Here is a 23878-nt window from a genome sequence, read left to right as displayed (position 1 = left end):
TCCTTCCAGTGCCATCTAGTGTCCAACCTTCAAAGTCGTCTTATCAGTTGCTTCCAAATATAAACATAAACAATTTCCCACAAGGATTATTTTAATTAACTTCAAAGTCTTAAATCAAGTCCATTTGAACCCTTAATCTGTTTAAAACTTTCTAAAATCAGTACTAATCACCCTTTTGCTGTATGTTCCAATTTTTTTTTTTTTTACAAATCTTTAAACTCAGAGTTAAAACTTCTTTCTTAAAGGCTTGAAGAAAACTCACTCAGTGAATTCAATAAAACTTGATGTTCTGAAGGTTCTCAACCTTTAAAAAGCAGTAAAAAAAAATTAAATCCAAAGTGATTAAGAGGTGAGCCTCAGTCGAACCTTGAGTCCATATAGACTGCATTAATGGATATAAGCTTGATGGAATCCCACAACTCCCAGCCAATCACAAGCCAACCACAAAAACATCCGTTCCTGCCATCTACTCACAAAAAACAGCTGTCCAGAGTATGTGTGGGTAATCTTGAAATCTTTCCTTCCTCCAGAGAGATTTCATCAGTCCAGATCCAACATCTGGATGCCATTTTCAGCTGTAATGTTATCCCTGTCTTCTAGGGATGGCAGTTCACCATGGCACTCACTGGAAGTCTCCCACCTGTTCCATCTTCCATATGTTCAATTTATTTATTTGTTTGGCTTATGCCCCAATTTATGTTCCTACTTTTGTTCAGGAGCAGAAGGCAGCATACTTAGCACTCTCTCTTTCTATCTTTCTCCACAACCACCACCCTGTGAGGTTGAGAAAGTGTGATTGGCCCAGTCATCCACAAGTTTCAGTGAGGGAGGATTACAACTGAGTTTCCCTGGTGCCTATCCAACACCATAACCACTATACTACACTATACTGTTTCTCTAAATATGGTTCAAACATCATATGTGAGACCTTATGCAACATCAAACTTTTTTATACCCATTCTTACTGCTTCCTCATTTTTTAAACTGTACGAGTTGTAGATTTGTTTACACCAAACAACCACCAAACAACAATATTTCTTAGTTCTTCATGCCATGCATCCATTACTTTTTCATTCTGTTGTTATCATAGACCTAGACCACATAGCAACATGCATTTCTTCATGTACCTCTTCCCTTCTAACAACATACTTGAGGACCATTTTAACTCCAAATTGATTAGACAATATGGTTCTTTAACTCATGTAAAAACAATCTTGCCACTACATGACTTTGCAGATATTCACATATAATAAACCTTTATACAGTGAGGGGTTACTATACTGAACCTCCTTGTATCCTGGTTCCCACATCCTCCAATTTTAATGATATATAAGACCAACTACTCCTTTGGAAGTGATACTATTAATTATACTACATTAGTCATCATTGCTTTAAAACGTTGATCTGAGGAACCTGCCAACACAGAATATAACGCTTGATGGAAAATTATATTTCTTCTAACATTTGTTGACATAATGAATATTAGGATCAAACTGTAGAAGTATATTTTATAAAACAAAATGCTACAGCTTATAGTCATTAACAAAAACCACCATTCAGGAGGTCAAAACAGAGTTGTTCATATCTAGATTTTCTTAGAGCATATTATTCCCTTCCCTCAATGAGTGATCCCCCCATCTGTTTAAGTATAAAAACTCACATAAAGGTTTCAGATAGCTAGATAATATACATTACTATCATAGCTGTCCTCTTAGTAAGAACAGATGGAGCAACAGAACTTTATATTCAGCATATGCAATTGCATAAAATATGCAGCTTTTAAAAACACTGATATGCGCTAATGTTTATTAACCAAAAATTGTGCCATACAGCTACAAATCAGAAAATTGATAGAAATTGTACTACATTAATCTACATTTTCAACATCTGCTTAACTATTAAGTTATGTCAGCTTTGTTCTCTAAAAAGCATTAATAAATAGAGACAAATAGAGATTCAGGGATGTTCTGTTTTATTCAGAAAAAAAAAAAGCATGTATCACTCAAGCTTTTTCAAATTCCATTAATTTCATTGGAAAGCAGTGGATATTCTGGTTACTCTCTCCCAAAAATCTGAAGGACTTAACAAGAACTAAAATTTCTCTGGATCCTCCTTGTAGTTGTGTTTACTGAAATATTCATTTTTACAAAACAATCCTAGCAATGAGATTCATTGTCTCTTTTGATATGCAGGTAAAAAACTTACTTATGGGCCAGATTTAAAGCAAAATACCTTCAGATGCCCCTTCATGGATCACTGCCTTGTCGTGGCGAAGGGGCTTGCGTAACTCAGTGAAGCCATGAGCTATACCGTGCAGGGCCACCCAAGACGGACAGGTCATGACAGAGAGTTCTGACAAAATGTGGTCCACTGGAGAAGGAAATGGCAACCCACTCCAGTATCCTTGCCAAGAAAACCCCATGGACAATGTTAAAAGGCTAAAAGATATGACGCCGGAAGATGAGCCCCTCAGGTCGGAAGGTGTCCAATATGCTACTGGGGAAGAGCGGAGGGCATTTCCAAGTAGCTCCAGAAAGAGTGAAGCGGCTGGGCCAAAGCCAAAAGGACGTTCAGCTGTGGATGTATCTGGAAGCGAAAAGAAGGTCCGATGCTGTAAATAACAATATTGTATAGGTACCTGGAATGTAAGATCTATGAACCAAGGCAAGCTGGATGTGGTCAAACATGAGATGACAAGATTGAACGTCGACATCTTGGGAATCAGCGAACTGAAATGGACGGGAATAGGTGAATTTAATTTGGGTGACCATTATATCTACTACTGTGGGCAAGAAACCCTTAGAAGAAATGGAGTTGCACTCATAGTCAATAAGAGAGTGGGAAAGGCAGTAATGGGGTACAACCTCAAAAACGACAGAATGATCTCAGTCCGTATCCAAGGCAAACCATTCAATATCACAGTAATCCAAGTCTATGCCCCAACCACTGATGCCAAAGAAGCTGAAGTTGACCGCTTCTATGAAGACCTACAACACCTTCTAGAACTAGCACCAAAAAAAGATGTCCTTTTCATCATAGGGGATTGGAATGCTAAAGTAGGAAGTCAAGGAGTAATCAGAATAACAGGCAAGTTTGGCTTTGGAGCACAAAATGAAGCAGGGCAAAGGCTAATAGAGTTCTGTCAAGAGAACAAGCTAGTCATAGCAAACACTCTTTTCCAACAACACAAGAGACGATTCTACACATGGACATCACCAGATGGTCAATACCGAAACCAGATTGATTATATACTTTGCAGCCAAAGATGGAGAAGCTCTATACAGACAGCAAAAACAAAACCAGGAGCTGACTGTGGCTCAGATCATGTGCTTCTTACTGCAAAATTTAGGCTTAAATTGAAGAATGTAGGGAAAACCACTAGACCACTCAGGTACGACTTAGATCATATTCCTTGTGAGTACACAGTGAAGGTCATGAATAGATTTAGAGGATTAGATTTGGTAGACAGAGTGCCTGAAGAACTATGGACGGAGGTCCGTAACATTGTACAGGAGGCAGCAACTAAAACCATCCCAAAGAAAAAGAAATGCAAGAAAGCAAAATGGCTGTCTGATGAGGCCTTACAAATAGCTGTGGAAAGAAGGAATGTGAAAAGCAAGGGTGAAAGGGAAAGATATAAGCAACTGAATGCAGATTTCCAGAGAATAGCAAGGAGAGATAAGAAGGCCTTCTTAAATGAACAGTGCAAAGAAATTGAGGAAAACAATAGAATGGGGAAGACTAGAGATCTCTTCAAGAAAATTGGAGATATCAAAGGAACGTTTAGTGCAAAGATAGGCATGATAAACGACAAAAAAGGCAGGGACCTAACAGGAGCAGAAGAGATTAAGAAGAGGTGGCAAGAATACACAGAAGAACTATACAAGAAAGATCTTAATGTCCCTGATGTCCATGCTGGTGTGGTCACTGACCTTGAGCCAGACATCCTAGAGAGTGAAGTCAAGTGGGCCTTAGGAAGCATTGCTAACAACAAAGCTAGTGGAGATGACAGTATTCCAGCTGAGTTATTTAAAATACTAAAAGATGATGCTGTTAAAGTGCTGCACTCAATATGCCAGCAAGTTTGGAAAACGCAACAGTGGCCACGGGATTGGAAAAGGTCAGTTTACGTTCCAATTCCAAAGAAGGGCAATGCCAAAGAATGCTCAAACTATTGCACAATTGCACTCATTTCACATGCTAGCAAGGTTATGCTCAAAATCTTACAAGCTAGGCTTCAGCAGTACATGAACCGAGAACTACCGGATGTACAAGCTGGGTTTCGAAGAGGCAGAGGAACTAGAGATCAAATTGCCAACATTCGCTGGATCATGGAGAAAGCACGAGAGTTCCAGAGAAACATCTACTTCTGCTTCATTGACTATGCAAAAGCCTTTGATTGTGTGGATCACAACAAACTGTGGCAAATTCTTAAAGAGATGGGGGTACCAGACCATCTTACCTGTCTCCTGAGAAATCTGTATGCGGGCCAAGAAGCAACAGTTAGAACCAGTCACAGAACAACCGATTGGTTCAAAATAGGGAAAGGAGTATGACAAGGCTGTATAATGTCACCCTGCTTATTTAACCTATATGCAGAGTACATCATGAGAAATGCCAGGCTGGAAGAATCACAAGCTGGAATTAAGATTGCAGGGAGAATCATCAATAACCTCAGATATGCAGACGATACCACCCTAATGGCAGAAAGTGAAGAAGAACTAAAGGGCCTCTTGATGAGGGTGAAAGAGGAGAGTGCAAAAGCTGGCTTGAAACTCAACATTAAAAAAACTAAGATCATGGCATCTGGACCCATCAATTCCTGGCAAATAGAAGGGGTAGAAATGGAAGCAGTAACAGACTTCATTTATTTGGGCTCCAAGATCACCGCAGACGGAGACTGCAGCCATGAAATTAAAATACACTTGCTCCTTGGGAGGAAAGCTATGGCAAACCTAGATAGCATATTAAAAAGCAGAGACGTCACCTTGCCGACAAAGATCCGCATAGTCAAAGCTATGGTTTTTCCAGTAGTAATGTATGGCTGTGCGAGCTGGACCATAAAGAAGGCTGAGTGCCGAAGAATTGATGCCTTTGAACTGTGGTGCTGGAGAAGACTCTTAAGAGTCCCCTGGACTGCTAGGAGGTCAAACCAGTCAATCTTAAAGGAAATCAACCCTGATTGCTCATTGGAAGGACTGATAATGAAGCTCAAGCTCAGATACTTTGGTCACCTAATGCGAAGAGAGGAGTCTTTGGAAAAGACCCTGATGCTGGGAAAGATTGAAGGCAAAAGGAGAAGAGGACGGCAGAGGATGAGATGGTTAGATAGCATCACTGAAGCAATGAGCATGAAACTGAGCAAACTCAGGGAGGCAGTGAAGGACAGGAAGGCCTGGCACAATATGGTTCATGGGGTCACGAAGAGTCGGACACGACTTAACGACTGAACAACAACAACAACAACCTTCAGATGGCAATTGTCATTACTTAACCTAGAGGCCTGCTGATGGAAAATAAAATATTGATAGGGTACGAATCCTACATGAGTTTGCTATTTGTGAACGTATTAGTTCATTTTTGCTTGGTTTGAGTAAAAACATTTGAAAGAGCAAATTTCCTTCAGTGAAGCTGGTGGCACTTTCAGACATGCATAGTCCTATGTAGAAAAGTATCTGTATATCACTTGTGAGAGTATTTATTATTACAAGAAACTAATACATAAAATGTAAACCTTAGCTAAGAGTGTTTCTTTGTTACATATCCTATCTTTCATTCAATTGTTGTTATTTAAAACAAATTTAGATTGTTTAAAAATATCACTTTTCAGGGTCTTTTTTCACCACAAACTGCCCCTAATAGTTATGAATATCAGTTTAAACATTGAACATCTTACTCACTCCTAAGTAGAACATTTCTTATCTGTGCAGATGCCTACTACTGATACTGCTTAAGTAGGACACGCGCGCGCGCACAGACACACAGAGTTTACAAAGTGACACAGTAGACTTTACAGCAATTTTTGAAGATTATTATGCTAATATAAAACCACATGAAAAGATATATTTTATAACGGTACAAACAAAACTTCACAAATTCAGATCAATACATTTTAATGCCAAAGCAAGAGTATTGTTAATATTAATAACACACACACATATATTCAATTTACAACATTTATATCTTTCATAGTTTCTCATAATGTGAGAGAAATAGGTGGTTGATTATTGTTTTCATTATCAGAGTATTTTATAAAATCAAACCATACAGAAAAAAGTATTTTCCCCCTTATTTTCTTCATCTGATTTCAATTTATATGTTAATTTTTCCATTATCGCACTAGACTATACGTTATCATACCAATTTTTCTTATATGCCCCTTCTAGATGTTTCCAATATTTTGCTATTACTAATCTAGCAGCCATTCATAAAAAATTGAATGGTGCTTTGCATTTCAGATTTGTATTATCAGAACAAATGATAAAAGGTATAAATGTTTTCTCTATTCTTTGATAAGCAATTAATGCAATTTCCTGAAATATCGTATTCTAAAATTTACTAACTTCTGACATGACCATCACAGATATAAAAAGGTACCTTTGTCTTGCCAGCCCCTCAAAAATTGAATGATGTTTAGATTTGTTATGTGCTTGTTTTCATCAGAGATGAAACATCAACTAGAGAAAGATGCCAGGAGTGTAAAATCTCCGAATGGGTTTTCTGCAAAGTGGGTGAGAGCCACCTATAATGCTCATAGTGTAAAGCCAAATGAAGGACAAGTGATCTTATAACATGTTTAGCATTGCAACAATTTTGATCACTTGGAAGGCCTATACTGCTGCAAGTTTAGAACCTTGAACTGACAGTTTTTCTTTTGAGCTTTGAAACTAATAATCTAGGAAAAGGAGAAGAAAGAGGAGATCATAATGGTCTCATTAGGGAGCTGTTAGATCTAAGTATCAGCGTTTAATAACCTGGTATGTCAGATGAAAACACAGAAAGACCTATAATGTAACTAAAAGTTTCAGTGGAAACTTATTCCCAATTATCATCATTTAGAAGTTTAAATACGTGTAGAAATGTTGGTTTCTTAAACATTTCTGTATTATAACATTTATATCTACCAATCTCTTGGCAATAAATTCCATATGTAAATTGGCCCTCTAAGTATTTATTATTCTTATAGGAGAGGAAACTTTCAATAAAATTCTTTTTGGTTTGTCTAATCTTGCTTTTTCTACATGATTTTCCTTTTAAATTTGCCCCAACTTTTCAGTTGTATAAATGGGCTTTCCCCCTTTTTTTAACCTTGATTTTGTCCCTTTTTCATTGGTGAAGATTATGACCGAGTGTTTTATTCATATATACAGAATAGTAGCCAGTTTGCATCATCTACTGATAACAATAAATTTTAATGCAGCTGGTTCTCTAAATAGCTTTGCCATATCTTCCCTTTAAACAAGGGAAGATAAAACACAATGTCCAATAAATAAAAATATTCTTATGCTGAGTATTACCAATATTAAAAAGAAAATGCTTCGCTTTTGAATTTGACACTGACTACCACCACTTCCTTAACAATATTTCCACACAATGAAAGCAAATGCTTCATGTACTTCAGCACTAAAAAAGGTATATTATAAAGCAAACTATCTATATGTGACAAAATGAAAACATAACCTTTCGCTCTATATTTTATTATTCTTTTACTTAAATATGTTTCTTTTTACAATTTTATCTTCATCCATGATTGAAAACATTTTAAACCTCATGACCAAAGCCAGGTTCCATTTCAGAATGAACGAGATAAACAAAATATAACAATAAAAGCAGACAGCCCATGAAGGAATATTGTCAACAAAGAGACTATATTCTTTGAAATAAAAACATGAGAGAGCACAAAATGTCAGCTGTTCCTATTTGTTTGGTTGAGTTTTCTTGCTGGTATCACTCACATACTTGCCAACATAACTACCAGAAAATTAACAAACAGTGATATTTTGATACTTTGAAATAAGTTGCAAAGCTTGTAGTGCTTATTTTCAGAACTGACTCCTGACTCAGATTCATTTCACTTACAGGAACATGGAAGGGAGATAGAAGCATGAAAACAAGCACCCTGAAATATGAGCTAAAATAAACACAGTTTGAATCAGAAATGGGGAGCCTGTAGCCCTGTTTAGGCATTATCCAGTCCTCCTTTTTACTGCTAACAGTTGTAGGCAAACCACATTGCTGACTATTACCAGAAGATTGACAGGATGTCTTCCACTGTAGCTGCCAGCACATCCTGTTGCCAACAAAATGCATCTCCATGTGTAGGATGGTTGTAGGTTGATGGGGGCCAGCACCTACAACCTTACAATAGGCATCATGGTTGCCATCAACAGTTTTACACAGATTGCTGTAAGAATGCCTGATGTTTCCAAAGTACAGTGGGAATGTGGATGCACAGTCAAGCTTAGCCTACGCCAGTGTTTCTCAACCTTAGCAACTTTAAGATGTGTGGACTTCAACTCCCAGAATTCCCAATAAGTAATCTGTCAGAATAGCCCCACCTAGTGGAACTCCACTCACCTGTTTTCAAATGGTTGTTTGAGAAGCAAATGGGTGTGCAGTGCACAATATGGAAAGGCAGGCAGATGCGTCCCTCCTATAATTCCCAGTGGGACTCCTGGCCTAGGCCATCTCTGTGCTTAAACCACTTGCCTTTGTAGCAAACCTCTTGAGCTTAGAGAAGGCAATGCTATGCCAGATTCTACTCATGGTTCTTTTTCTATTTAACATTGTTTAAAAATCCAAAAAGACTTTTCATGTATTTAACATATTTTCATACTGTTTTATTTCTCAGCCATAATAAAATAATGGTTTGGTTGAGACGCTAAGGAGAACTCTGAAGTTTCAATGGTTTATGTTGTTGTTTTTACATTGTTTTCAGTTAAAAACTTTGAACTGAAAAGTTTTATATGGCTGCATTTTATTCAGGATGGGATTGCATATTTTTGCATTTTATTTTTTATATCTATTCACTACAGATGATGTTATTATGAAAAAGTACATAGACACACTTTTAAAAAGTAAGCCATATGTAATCATTTTTACTAGACAATTTCATGGAATTACAATCCCTAGAACATCAACAACCACCAATATTTCCTACCTAACACTTTCACATCTGTTACTCAGCAACAAACTTTAGTGCTAATGTCATCATAGTTAACTAGGATAATTTTCTCCCAGGTAATCGTTTCTAGCAAGCAGTGGGAATTTTTATTTCCAGTTGCAGACATGCAGTGTTGGTATGATAGCAGTTTTCTATAAGTTCTAAGAATATTCATGTAAGCAATGTCCCCAATTGGTAATAGACAGTTATTAAATATTTCTTCCTGTGTGAACTTTCAAATTGCTGTGCAAAGCAAAATGAATTTAGCCTTTTCTAAAAGGAAGAAGAAAAAGTGTTGCTTTTACCCTCATAGGTCTGTGATTAGGAAATGGCAGAAAAAAATTAAAGGTAGCACAGATAGAAATTTCAAAGACTTCTCTACTACATACATACATATTTATGAGAGATTAAATATATTAAAATGCACAGACAAATGGAAGTGAACTCCACTTTCAATCTTCCTTATACTTTTCCAATTATTTGTACTTTTTTCAAAATATAAACACTAAGATTCTTGTTATTAAGCAGTTTAAAAGTTTTTCAAGTATTGTTTTAATAAATACAAAGTAATGTAAAAATACCCTATCATTTCTAATGCTAACAGCATTAATAATTATTAATTATAATAATACATTTCCCATTGAAGAAAACCTCAAAATAATTTAATCCTCTTTTTCTTCTGTTCTTTTCCTTACCTATCCATTTTTCATAGATTTCCCTTTTGCCAGTATCCATATAGATTCATGTACAGTTCAGTGACAAAGTATTTGCTCCCATTTGGATTTTTTTTAATGTTTCTGTATTTTTGCCACTGAATGTTATCAGAGTTTCATGTGGATCCTCCTAATAAATAAAAGTGTGAATGAACAGGTAATTCTAAATTCCGATACTTGCTTAATTTATTTCATAAACAATGTCACCTAACATGATGTGCCAGTGTGAAAAAGCATTACTAACACCCTCCACCCACACCACACCCACACACCCACACACTTCAGTCAATTCAATTAAAGAAATAACTTAAGCCAATTCTGCGAGTATGATTAGTGTGGATTTGGGCCATTCCTACATTATATAAATCTTACAACCTTTCACTCCTCTAATCTCACTGAAGGCCTTCCCATACAGATTCTAGAGGGACATGATGGCCTGTTCAAAATAAATTTCCAAAGACTTCTATATATATTAAAAAAAAAAAATTTATTTAATATAGCTGCCCATCTCACTTGCATGTATCTCTGGGCGGCATACACAATTTGGTACTTATTAGCTGGTAAAGGTTACAAAACCATTTCTTTTGGTTCTGGTGTAGAGGGATTGGACTGTTATGACTGATTTTGTCTGGGCTGTTATGCTTTGTGGTTATGTTTTTAATTGTTTTAAACTGTATATGGGAAGTTGTAAGCCATCCAGAGTCTTTTGAAGTAGGGAGACTATAATAAATCTAATAAATAAATAAATACACTTCTAATGTTCAGAGACTCCAGAACTTAGTGTTGAAATGAAAAAGATTTAAGCCAATAATGAATCTTCCCAAGTGTGGCCATGTCACCAAAAGATTCACTCAACTGGGGGTTTATAGTACCTAGTTTGCTGTTGTCAAGGCACCCAATAAAGAACTATAATTGTGGGGAAAACATGATTTTAGGTGCAATATACCCTACAGCAAGTTGAGCAACTTTTTAGTGGCTGAGTAGTTTTGTGTGGGGAGGCTGAGGGGCTTGGGGAGGGATCTCGGTGGGGGAGAGAAGTTTGTTAAACTACAATTTTCTTGGGTTTCCCATCTCAGAATGGTAGGAAACATGCCAACAAATTCTACCAAAGATGATCAGAAGAATAAACTAGATTTAAATTTATTTCTTTTTCTTTTCTCTGATTAGATAACCTTTGATTTCTTTGGCTTACTATTGCTTACTTGTTTCCTGAAATTTACATGTTTTGTCCTCAAAGGAAATGACATGATGAGTATGTATGTATGTACACCCTATATTGGGGATAGATAACCTGGCAGCTTCCAGATGGTTTAGTTCTATACTATTGAACTCAGTGGGTTGGGCTGTAGGGAACTGGTCCAAAACATCCAGAGAGTGTCAGGTTGCCTACCTCTACATCAGATAAATAGAACAAGTTTAATAGAATAAAGCTGTTGGAAACTTTTTAAAAACTTAGGAAAGTTTCATAATAGCAGATTCAACTGGAAAACAGAGGACTCTAAGGAAGTTGTACTATTCTCAATACCTAAGTTAAAGGATATACTTAAAACATGCCAAGGATGCAATTGGTCTTTATCACCTTACTGTAGGAGAAAAGAAAATACAAAGAAGTATAAAACCAATTTTTACAATTTTTCTTCAGCTAATTTTGGGAAAGGCTCAAATATTATTATATATACAGGAAGTCCTCACTTACCAACTGTCTCATTCAGCAATAGTTTGAAATTACGACAGTGCTGAAAAAGTAGGTTTATGACTGGTCCTCAAACTTGTGGCTGTTGCAGCATCCCCGTGGTCACATGATCACAATTTGGGCACCTCACAACCAGTGTCCATTTATGATCACAGTGTCCCATGGTCATGTGATCACCATTTGCGACATTCACAGCCAGCTTCCGACAAGCAAAGTCAATGGGGAAGCCAGCAGGAAGTCGCAAGACGCGGTCACATGATATTGTGCTTAATGACCTGCAGAGATTCGCTTAATGACTGCAGCAGAACTGACATTGTATGTTAGGCATGGCCACATGCCAGTTCACTTACTGACTACATCACTTAGCAATAGAGTTGCCAGTCCCAATTTAGGTCAGTAAGTGAGGACTACCTGTGTACCACATAATTGGCTTCTTATAATACTTGAACAGAGAAGTAAACATCAATATGCTACTCTCTTCACATTTAATTAAGTGCTTTGGAATTAAAAACCCACTTTAATTGAATAATTTTTCCTTATCTTTTGTTGGCCTTGATTATGGGCCCAATTCAAAATAATATCTGGGTTTTTCATTGACTACTATGGGAAAATTAATTATTGGTTTGCTTGGGATGAAATGTGTAGGATCCTGAGACATGTTTCAAAGATGAAAGCAACCTAATCTTGAATAAATTTTGCAGGGATTGTGAAATCAGGCTTCCTTAAATATTTATTTATTTGTTAGAAAAAGGCCAGCAATTTCTAATTTGGAAGGAATTTTATAATGTCTGCAGGCTATTGAATATGTATAGGTATATTATTTATCTCCTCTGTAGATAGACACTTTTGAATTTCCAACATTTACACAAAGAGAAATTTTACAAGGCAGGGGGTGGGTGGGTTAGGATTCATTAATATTCTCTATTCTTTAGTGAGCAATATTGATGAAACTGCAGACATGATAAATGCATTCTGTTGCAAGATAACAAAATGATAGAGAAGTCTGGAATAAAATTAAATCACAATAGTTAGAAGACCACCATTTAAACAAATATTTTGATCTGTGCATTTCCTTAAAATATAAAATATCTATTGTATTGCAAATGTTACAATGTGGAAACAGATGTCTAAAAATCTTCCAATGACTTCCTATGGCCATATGGAATAAGCCAATGCATTGCAATGGATACTCAATGGACCTTTTTTGTATATTCAAATTTTAGTAAGTAAGGAATTCCTTCAAAACACTACATTTGTAATGCTCCAATGAATTTTTCCTGCAATTAGATTTATCATAGAATAACAGTCACAACAGTGGAAGAGACCTCAGAAGTCACTGAGTCCAACCCTATTCTTGATGAAGGATCTGTTAAAGCATTTCAGACAGATGACTCTCCAGCCTCTGTTTGAAGACCTCATTGAAGGGGAATATATTACTTTGAAGGGCAGCCTATTCCAGTGGTTTAATTTTATCCTCTTCATTTCAACCTGCAGTTCAAGCCTTATCTAGATATTTTTAAATCCTTTCTTTCTCCTTAAAGTGTTATCCACTTCCCCTAATTTTGTGTCATCTGCAAATTTGATAATCATCCCCTTTGTCTCTGGGGCAAGATTAATATATATTTTAAGAAGGATTCTAATGTTATTCCCCATTAGATATTTTACATGGATAGATAAGTTAATGAGGATTTTTTTTACGGCAAGCTAAAGCCCCTCAAATATCCATGGCCAAACTGAGATTATTTATGATGAAAGTGGCTTTAACGTATCAGATTTTCAACTGTATCACTGGGCTTTTATTTTAACATCTATGTTTTTTCTGGAGCAAGACCTTCTATGAGTATTCTTCTCTCTGGGCCTTCTTGGAGAGTAAGTGAATAATACCTTGAAATCTTGGCAGATTTTACAGTCCAGATATATTAGAAAGGAATCTTTATCTCCAGCTTTGAAAGGTCCCAGACGCATTTGGTCATTAATAGGTAAGCAATTATGTTTTAATCCCAACTCATATGATAAACTGATATTGTCGAATAAACCATATTTGAAAATAGTGGGGAATATGTACTGATAGTTGAAATGCTTTTGCCAAATAAGGGATCAATACTTTAAATCAGTTGATTGGTTGTTTTAAAGACTCTGAGAGATTGCTATTTAAATATGATTTACCTACAACATTCACTTAGCTGTATAGATAACTGAACAGGTACTAACTAAACAGTATGTCCTGGATGCTTTAGCAGGTGCATTGCTTGAACTGAAACAAATCCAATTTTATAAGGAATTAAAATGTAAAACGAAAGTTAGGATCAGTTATATATCTAAATTGTAGAATGAAGAATTAGAATATCCAGTTCTGGAGAATCCATGAGTCCAGGGGTTAAAAATTATAAAATATACTTCTTATGAGTTAAATATGAAATGAATTCATAAGAAAATATTAGTACATGTTTATGTTTTTAAAAGGCTAGACTTTATATTTTTTGTGCTGATGCTGTAAGAAATGTGAAAGCTCTTTAACTCCTATGATCTGGCCTTGTCCAGCTATAGCTGTAGCTCACAAAAACGTATGCCTTAAATAAAGTTGCTGGTCTTAAAAGGTGCTACCAAACCCTTTCTGGATTATGGAAGCCAGGGTATCTAAAAATCAATCCCTCCTTCCCATGGATAATAGGATACAAAATACTGTAACAAGAATAATCTGTTTTCAAAATTTTCTCTACCTTTTTGGAAACATTTTTTATTCCATACCTCTGCTTTTAACTCCTACTAGTACTTGATTATGGAACTATTAATGCACAGGTCGTTTTCTTGAATTACTTTTTAGTCATTAATCCACATTTTTACCGCTTGTTGCTGAGGTACATGCATAGCATTAAGATAAATAAATCTATATCTTAGACACTTAGACGCATCTCAGACACTTTCTATTTCCCATATGTACTACTTTGTGTCAAGCTCTTTTTACTTTGTTTTTTGTTTGTTTTGATGTTGCCTAAAGGCACTTTGACCAATATAAGTGCACCATGAATATAAAATCATTTGATACTATAGAAAAAGAAGCTGAAGTGCTCTTTGAATAGTTATATTGAAATATTTTCACAAATAAGTATTTTCTTACCTGGACAAAAGCTTGGCTTGCAGTGCAGCTCAGCCATTACTACTTTTGATGACTGCTTGTTTAGCTTGACATTTAAGGTGTTCTCCAATATGTTTGCTCTTGTATATACTCCATACTTGCTGTATAATATAGCTCTCCTGGATCATACTCCCTGTGAAGTAACTGTTGAGCATCTGTAATACCACCTGCCTGGTTTTAGTGGCTGCTTCCCCCAGAAACAGTCATTTGGGAATAAATATGCACTCTGCACCTTCACTGATCAAACTGAGTTGAAGAATAAAGAACTTGTCCATTAAATTGGCCAGTCCAAAATTATCAGTTTGTTCATGAGTTCTCATCTTCATAAACCAGGGAGCTAATGAAACTACCTGTGGTCCTTGTTTTTCAAACGTATAAATTATAACAACAAAACACATTTAAATAGATAATCAAAGGCAATTTCTCACACACCTCAGCTCAACAATGACCTTGACTTCACACCTTCATTAACATGTACTAATCAAATATTTCTACTCTATTCTATTCTCCAAATATTGATTTTGGAGTGAAAATAGCACTACTCCCACCAATAAACTACCAATATAGTTGGGATAACTCAATGATAAAACATAAAACATAAATATGATAAATGATAAAACATGAAACATAAAACATGAAACATGAAACATGAAAATGAAAATGAAAAATAAAGAGAGGAATCCCCAGAATAGCTCAAAAGCCAAGACTGCTAACTGTAGGGAATAGCCAACCAAAAGATGGTAATGGAGCAAAATTATGATAATTATGACATAATGCAAAGATCTAGCTTGCTAGAAAACTCTATAATGCTGGGAAAGGTGAAAGAAAAGAGAAGAAGTCAACCAGCAGCCAAGTGGATGACTCCATTACAGTGGCAATAGGTGTATCATTGGAAGATCTGAAGGACAATGTTAAGTGCAGATAGTCATGGAGAAAGCCTATCTATGTGGCCGCTCAGAGTCAACACTTATTCGATGGCACATAATCAATCAACTCATTCAAAGTATATAGGTAGTCCCTGACCATGTTTTTATCAATCTCAAGTTTCAATCCTGCCCCTTCAGCCCACTCTTTACAGTTACCTGGAACAGTACCTTCTTGCTGGAACAAACTAAGGTAAAATAGAAGTTGAGTAGTTCCAATTTTTATTCATTAACTGTTTATATTTTGCCCTTTTCAATGAACTGCTGGTTTTTAAAATGTTCTTTTATTTTGAACATATCAGGATAAACCCTTGGCAACTTGTATAATAGGAAGGCTTTTATTTAGTATATCAGACCACAACCGTTCTGATACAGAGGAAGACACGCAATGTAGTACCACTCTCTACTGAAAGACCAAGATGCATTTCTGCCATTTTTACCAAAGACTAAATGTTTGGGGATGGGAGAGGAGCTTGTCTGCTTCTGACTCTTTATATAGAAGTCAGTGGATCTACTTTTGACTCAAAGAACTTTGGAAACATAAAGGAGCACCAAAATAAAGCTGACAAATATCTGAAAGTAAATTCAATTAAGGTAATTATTGTACGACTAAATTACATGTTTTATATTTTTAAAAGATATCAAGCCTTCTAACTGTATGAATAAAGTAAATTACACACAACGCAGTGCGCACTGAACACATAGCACACACTGCAATTGCAAAATGAACTTAAATCAGCAAATGGATTAAAAATTAAGACTGGATACATTTAATTTCCTCCCCTATATTTTTTTTCAGAAAAAAAGCAGAAAAAGCTTCCCCACTTCCCAGCTTCTTATCTGATCTACTCCAAGGAAGACTAGAGAAAGAAAGAAAGAAAGAAAGAAAGAAAGAAAGAAAGAAAGAAAGAAAGAAAGAAAGAAAGAAAGAAAGAAAGAAAGAGGAAGACTTTTTCTCTAGAATTGTAATAATTAATGTGAGCTCACATTCTGTAGCAACAAATTATTCTTTTCATAGTAAGGAATGAGAATATTTTATTTATTTGGGATACACATCAAGTTTGGGCTAGTAAAATACCATTTCAATTCTACAGAATAAGTACAAAATGTAAGAATTAAGAAACACTTTAAAACATGCATTAAATGAAAACAATACAGTAGGAAACAGCACATAGGTAGAATATGTAAGTCATTAGAGAATATTTTGCAAAGATTATGTTATGTGAATATTGCTTAAGAAAGAAGATCAACAAAAAACTACTGCAGAAATCACCAGAATTGGATGACACTGCACTGTGTACCATGTTCCCATGGCAACTAGCCATGGGAAGATGAATGTTTCATATTCACTCTGCAGTATATGTCTAAATCAAAATTTCAGAAACAGCACAAGATCTTGGCTGAAGGTATCTACACAAAATCAGGTTATTATATAATTTCAAGTAATTTTGGACTGGAACAGATAATGTGCCTCTAGTGTATGGTCCTATTCATCTAAGTGTAAGTCAAGTTAAAATGAGAAACATAATATCAGCTTCAGTTCAAATATTACCTTACATATCCTGATCAAAAAAACCCACAAAAGCAGCAATAGCTAACAGACTATATTTGCTTCATGGACACATACAGCATGCAGGATACACACACACACACATGTACACATACACACACATGCAAGAGATCTCACTAAAAAAAAAGCAAGAGCAGGGAAAATATTAAAGTAATTTAAGTATGTAAATTTTCTGTAAAATATTTACAGACAATATTGAAATTAATTGCCTATAATCTGTAAAAATAGTTGATCACGCAACAGCATATTCACATATAAACCATTTTCCCTTACATATATAGACATATACATGTACAAACACATTTATGTATATCCCATCCTCTATTACAAGAAGAAGGTGGAGAAAAGACTGTAATGGCTTGATATGAAAAGGAAGCTGCATTAGGAAAGAAAATAAAAAGAAGATAAAACAATAAAAACAAGACAGAGATGAACTGAAGATATGAAATAGTAGAACACAGGAAGACTGGACATTTGTGCTAGGCTCATCAAGCATAAAACCATGGATGCTTACTCCACACAAAATCCTATTGAGTGTAATGGTTCTTTCTTCCAGGTAAGTATGCATACCCTGCTGCTATATTTAGATGGAATTGCTTAGACTAGCTTATTCCATGTGATAACGGTAGACACTGGGGAAGAAATCTTTGATGTATAGGAGAAAGAGCTCTTCCTAGTCTGCAAAAAAGAAAGACACCAATACATATATTTTTGTTGAGCTGTAAGGCAAACACTTTAGAGGGTGCATATCCACCCTGAAGCAGAAAAGGGGCAGAAGCCAGTTCCATCATGTCTGCCTGAGAATGAGGACTCAAATGTGCAGAGTCCAGCCACTTGCTTACATGCAGATTAATGGCTCCATCCCTCACTTGCCCATCCTCTCATGTTCAAAAATGTTTGGCTGTATTCTGCAAATGTTATTTGGAGGAAAATCTTGGCTTCCTTTACAGAAAGCAAGGTATTTATGATTTCTAAAATAAAGAACAGAAATCAAACATTAATATATTACTACTAACGCTCTCCACTTGTGTCTTATGGCAAGCACAAGGTGAAGAAAAATGCTTATTGGAAAGGTATCTTGGCATTTATAATAAGCTGGCCAAAGGGAAGGAAGTAGCAATTGGGACTGGCAATTCCATTGCTAAGCAACGCGGTTGTAAAGTGAAACATCAAGTGACTGTGCCAAACTTACGTCAGTTCCAGCTGAAGTTGTTAAATAAATCACCATGGACATTAAGCACAATGTCACATTGTCATGATTTGCAACTTCCTGCTGGCTTTCCCATTGACTCTGCTTGTTGGAAGCAGGCTGTGATGGATGCAAATGGTGATCATGTAACCATAGACACTGTGACCGTTGTAAATGCATGCTGGTTGCCAAGCGCCCAAAATCACAATCACATGACTACAGGGATGCTGCAATGGCCACAAGTTCGAGGACTGGTCATAAATCTCCTTTTTCAGTACTGTCGTAACTTTGAATGGCCACTGAATGAGCAGGCGGTAAGTGAGAACTACCTGTAAGTAACTTGGAGAGAGACAACTTCTTGCAGCCTATTTCTTATCCACTGGAAAAATTTATGGCAATGGTAGCAACTATCCTTATTCCATGGACCAGAAGTCAGGAAAATGCATCACAACCCTTTGGAAATAAATATACACTTAACAAGTTCCAGTTTAAATAATATAGTAGTTGAGGCCTGATCCATCCAGGGAGTTCCATGAACTCAGATAGCTCAAGAACCATGGGCACAAATCAGAGGTATATTTGAGTTCATAATACTATTAGCAATAAACTGCTTATATGAATGCACCCTTGAACAGGAATGTATATTGAAACCTGCATCAAGCGTGATTTTGCTAAAACAATGCAGTGTGGATAGACCATTCCCACACTTGGAAGACCTGCCTCACTAATTTCAGTTATTCCTGATTGAGCAAATAATACATGCACAGATGTAAGTGCCTTCACTGATGATATGTCTCTGGAAGCCATGACATATATATATATAATAGTTTATTTGGTCAATGACCAGCAAAAATAAAAACAACAAGAAGGTAAAATCAAATAGATGAGACAAAATTCTAGCATAACAAAGATAAAATAGCACATAAAAATGTGACATACACTGCTATAATGGTGCATTAATTACCTGTGCAAGTATAAATCTAAAATATTACGGACTATGAAGTAAAATATATATCATCTAAAAACAAGATAGCTAGTATGTGTTAAACCTAAAGTGATAAATAAAACAGACGTGATTATTTCTGTAACCAGTTATGCCTTATTTTCATTGTGGCCACACAGAATTTGGCTACTGCACAGATGGTAAAGGGTTTTGAATCTTCTAGAAGATGGTTCACACAGAAAGTGGAGGCCATGGCTGTTCTGTCCCAACCAGGATTTGCCACTGAACAGAATTCTGCTACTAACAACTGTACAAGATTGTCATGCTATGTGACAGTCTTGCTTTTTGATATGCTGTGCTAGACTTGTAAGCACTCACAATCATCTGGAGTTTGGTGGCCTCTAAATTTAAATACATACATACATACATTCCTTGTAAGAAAGGCAAGAGTGTGGTATCTGTGTACCATGGCAATGTTGTGGCTTTTGCTTCATTTTGTAATGTCAGTTCTGACATGTGTTTAGAACCTGGGTCAAGAGATACAGTAGGCTAAAAGAAATCTGAAGTGAATTGGCATTGTTATAGTCATTAAGTATGCTTGATAATCTACAGGAAATAATTAAGATTCACTTTTCACAAGATATATCATTGCATGTGTACTATGTTGTTTTAACAGCACTGTTAATGTGAAAAATTTAAGAATTTATTTTGAAAAGCAATATCATAACCAAGAAACAATCTAAGGTAAGTACTACATTGTGAAATTATTTATATTTCTTTCACTGATTCTCTTTAAAAAGCTATTTAGCGCCACCAAATGGTTCAGTAGATATACTGTCAATTTATATTCATTTTGCTGTTCCATATGCACTGTAAATATTAATGTACATATTAAAACTCACGCTTGCCTGTACACATTTTCTAGAAACCTGTTGTTCTTGTATGAAATTAAACAAATAATTGTTTCCAGTGGCAGAGAAAGTTGTTTAAAGAAACACTGTGACTTGACAAAGCATGCTACAGAGTACATAAAACCGAAATGGAGAATTTCAAATAATAAGGCTGTGCAAATAGTAAGGCTATGCAAAGACCATCTAATCTATTTTCCACCTGGATCATTAGCTCCCAAAGTAGCCAACTGTGCCTTGTGTGAGTCTGGGGAACTGCTGCCCAACTCATTCGAATTCTGAAGAATGAGTCAGAAAAAATGAATTACTCCCTCCTATTATCTGGTATGGAAAAACAAATGCCTAACACCATCCATAACTTCTTTGTGTGTGTGTTTTTTCCTCAGGATGGAATAAAATTTGCAAGAAAGTTAATCTACCAGGAGGGAGGAAACATTTGAAATGTTGAAAGCATTGCATGGGTTTTTAAGTTACTGCAGCAACAGCTTGTCGGACATCTTCTGTAGTGTTCTCAAAGCCTCCCCACCCCCCACCCCCACCCCCCACCCCCACCCCCGCTTCTTGCACCCTTCACCTTTTTGATCTCTTTGGAAACTGTCTGTAATACAGTAATAGAGATAATAAGCAAGGAAGGAGGACAAAGTACAAGCAAGTACAAGTAATTAGTGCATGCTGGGGAAGAGAGTGTACAATGCTTGCAGTAGACCAGACCAGACCAAACCATGCATACTTTTTCAAAGCATAATGAAATAATTCAATTTGTCCTACCTGAATGCTTCAACAATGATCCTCTCTGGCAACTTTGGCACAACAATACTGAAAGCTTTTCTGAAATCTTCAAAAGATAAAAATCCTTTACCTTGTTGGAAAAATAAATCAGAAAAGGGAGCGCAGGTTGAAAGATGCTTAAATATTTAGAACGTACATTTATGAACCAAGACTGAAAACATAAATTTTTGATGCATGAGAAATGAAGGGCTTCACCATGTTTTGGAAAAGAGAATACAAGTGACTTGTTATTGGGGGGATAGGGGAGTGCACAAAGTTTAAAGTATACTTAGCTACAGAATTTATGTTGTGAGCTGACTATTCCACATGGATTTATTTTAATGCCCCCAAAAATACCAGGAAATCTGACAAGTACACTTTCAATAAATTGATTTACTACATTTTAATTTGAGGAGGAGAGTTTTTAATTTTATTAAAAGGTAGTCCTGCAGCTCAAAAAAGCTTATGCCTTTTAATAAAATTTGTTAACCAGAAAAGGTGCTACAACAGTCCTTCTGATTTTACACTTTAATTGAATAATATTATTTTTAACCTTGGTAAACCTTGAAGCAATGCTCTTTAACAAAAGACAAGTATAGAGTTTAAAGAATCAGACTGGGGAGAATCATGTCCAATCTGTACACAAGATAGTACAGATAGTCCTTGCTTAACAATGGTAATTGGGACTGGCAACTCCATCGCTAAGCGGCATGTTAGTAAAGTGTGATGTCACATGACCATGCCGACTTATGATGGCAGTTGTGGCAGTCCCAGTTGCCATTGTTAGGCGAATTCCGCATAGTTGCAGCATCCTGCGGTCACGATTGCCATTTGTGACTTCCTACTGGGTTCCCCATTGACTTTGCTTGTCAGAAGATGGCAGTGAAGGTTGCAAATGGTGATTATGTGACAGTGGGACACTATGACATCATAAGTGCAAGCCAGTTGCCAAGCACCCAAATCGTGATCCTGTGACTACAGGGACACTGTGATGGCCATAACTATGGACCTGTCATAAGTCCCCCTCATTAAGCACCGTTGTAACTTTGTAAAATCGCTGAACAAATGGTCATTCAACAACTATCTGTAAGTGCTTCAAATCCTGCCCAAACAGGGCCAGAGTGAGATTTGCCTTAAAAGCCTGTAATGATATTGGTGATGGGAGGAGAAAAGATTTTATGCTGCCCTGAGCTGTCCAGAAAAAAGGATATAATTAAAATATAATAACAAAACGTTATCAGTAAGATATTCAAATAAAGTTATTCCACATGGGGGGACAACTTACATTGTCTATCAAAAGAAATGAATAACTGTCTTATTTCACTATGGTAAAAGTGTACAACCTTCTTTGTAGTCATAAGATTTAAAAATTCTTCAAGTGATAAACCTAAGAAAAAATAGGGTTAGGATTAGGCATATATCAAAAGAAGTAAATAATTATTCTTCCAACAAATAAAATTCAAGCAGCATAGTACAGTCTACCATGTGTAATCTTCTGCATGAGTTCAATGCAACTTATTCCTAATTGTGTGCACAGCATGAATGCATTACAGTGTAATCATATATAAATTTAGATAGACTAAATCCCCCTATGTTCATCATGTGTAGCCTTGACCACAAATCACAGCTTTCCAAAATAAGTGTGTTTCATATATTTGCTGGAGAATACCATTTACCAGACACACATGTGTAACAGCAATGCAAACCAGCTTTATTACAAAATATGTAAGTATATAATGAATATTCTTAATTTAAAGTTAACATTCTTATAAAAATCAATAGACTACTCATGACTATGTTGTGGCAAGGTTTGTGATCAAATCAAAACTAATGATTACAGTTAACCATAAAAAGGAAAATTGATTCCTTTTTCTGATGACAAGAACACATTGATTCAAAGGTGGTACTGGAAGTTCTCACTTCCCACCTAGAAACCTAAGTGACTGCCAATGTTAGAAGAAAAATGGAACACAGAAATCCTGTTATAGTCTGAAAGTGAAAGTTAGTAGGAAGGTTTAATTTAAAAAAATTAATAAAATGTAAAATTAGCTTTAACTGAATAAAATGTAGGTTAATGAGCATTTTTTGATAAAATCAATATAAAAGTAGGAACATACATTCCTTCATACATTCCTTCATACATATTAAGATATTTTGCATATAACAGCACACAAGAAATTTGAACTGTCTTGTTCTCTCTCTCTCTCTCTCTTATCCATCCATCCATCCAAATTCAAATCCTGAACTTCTTCCCACCTTTTCAAGCCAATGGACTTTTGGTGGTTCTTTTCTTGGCCCTGAAGCTCTCTCCCATCTCTCCATTCTCTACCAAATGGCTTTCTCTAGTATGAGAATCAGGGACTTTGCCTCACCAGCTCCAATATTTAAACCTAAGGTCAGGAATTTCCAACACTGGTATATGAAACCAGTTCTGGGGGAAAATCAGTTGGATGTCATTGAATGGCATTCTAATTCTAATTTTAAGCTACAAGACTAGTTAACATCATCACTGTCATTGTCATTGTCATTTTCAACCAGACAGTCCTTACTTTCAGGCTGAAATCTAAAAAGATACTCTATGTAGAAATACACGTTGCATAAACAGAAAGTATAGGTAGTCCTTATTTAATGACTACAATTGGGACCGGCAACTTGGTTGTTAAGCAAAGCGGTTGCTGAGTGAAACTGCAACTGTGCTTATGATCTTATTTCACCTTTCCTTTGCTTTATAGAACTGTGAAGATTGTAAATGCAATGATTAGTTGTAAAGTTACTTTTTCATCTCTGTTGTAACTGCAAACGGTTGCTAAATGAGGCTGTCACTAAATGAGGACTACCTGTATACAACAAAGGGAATATTAAACTCTTTCGC

The 23878-nt window shown here is 36.0% G+C and overlaps 1 protein-coding gene across 5 annotated transcripts in view; it reads right to left on the bottom strand.

Annotated features, from left to right (window-relative positions):
• EFCAB11 (EF-hand calcium binding domain 11) overlaps positions 1–23878 on the bottom strand; it is a 236529-nt gene that overhangs the window by 199275 nt on the left and 13376 nt on the right. For 4 of the 5 annotated variants that reach the window (XM_088145248.1, XM_088145251.1, XM_088145249.1 and 1 more), the window contains exons 4-5: positions 22292–22393; positions 21007–21097 (exon numbers count right to left, since the gene is read on the bottom strand). In XM_088145248.1, coding sequence (XP_088001374.1) covers positions 21007–21097; positions 22292–22393 — 193 coding nt within the window. Of the gene's footprint in view, positions 1–1980; positions 2587–21006; positions 21098–22291; positions 22394–23878 lie in introns of those variants that run through there. The other variant, XM_088145250.1, reaches the window with a different exon arrangement.

This window comes from Python bivittatus, unplaced genomic scaffold, assembly GCF_059951505.1.
Source record: "Python bivittatus isolate LINGU-HERP-01145 unplaced genomic scaffold, Pbiv_v1 ctg000480_np1212, whole genome shotgun sequence".
NCBI lineage: Eukaryota > Metazoa > Chordata > Lepidosauria > Squamata > Pythonidae > Python > Python bivittatus.
Note: the sequence above shows the minus strand (reverse complement) of the source record. Positions and strands in the feature narration are given on the sequence as shown.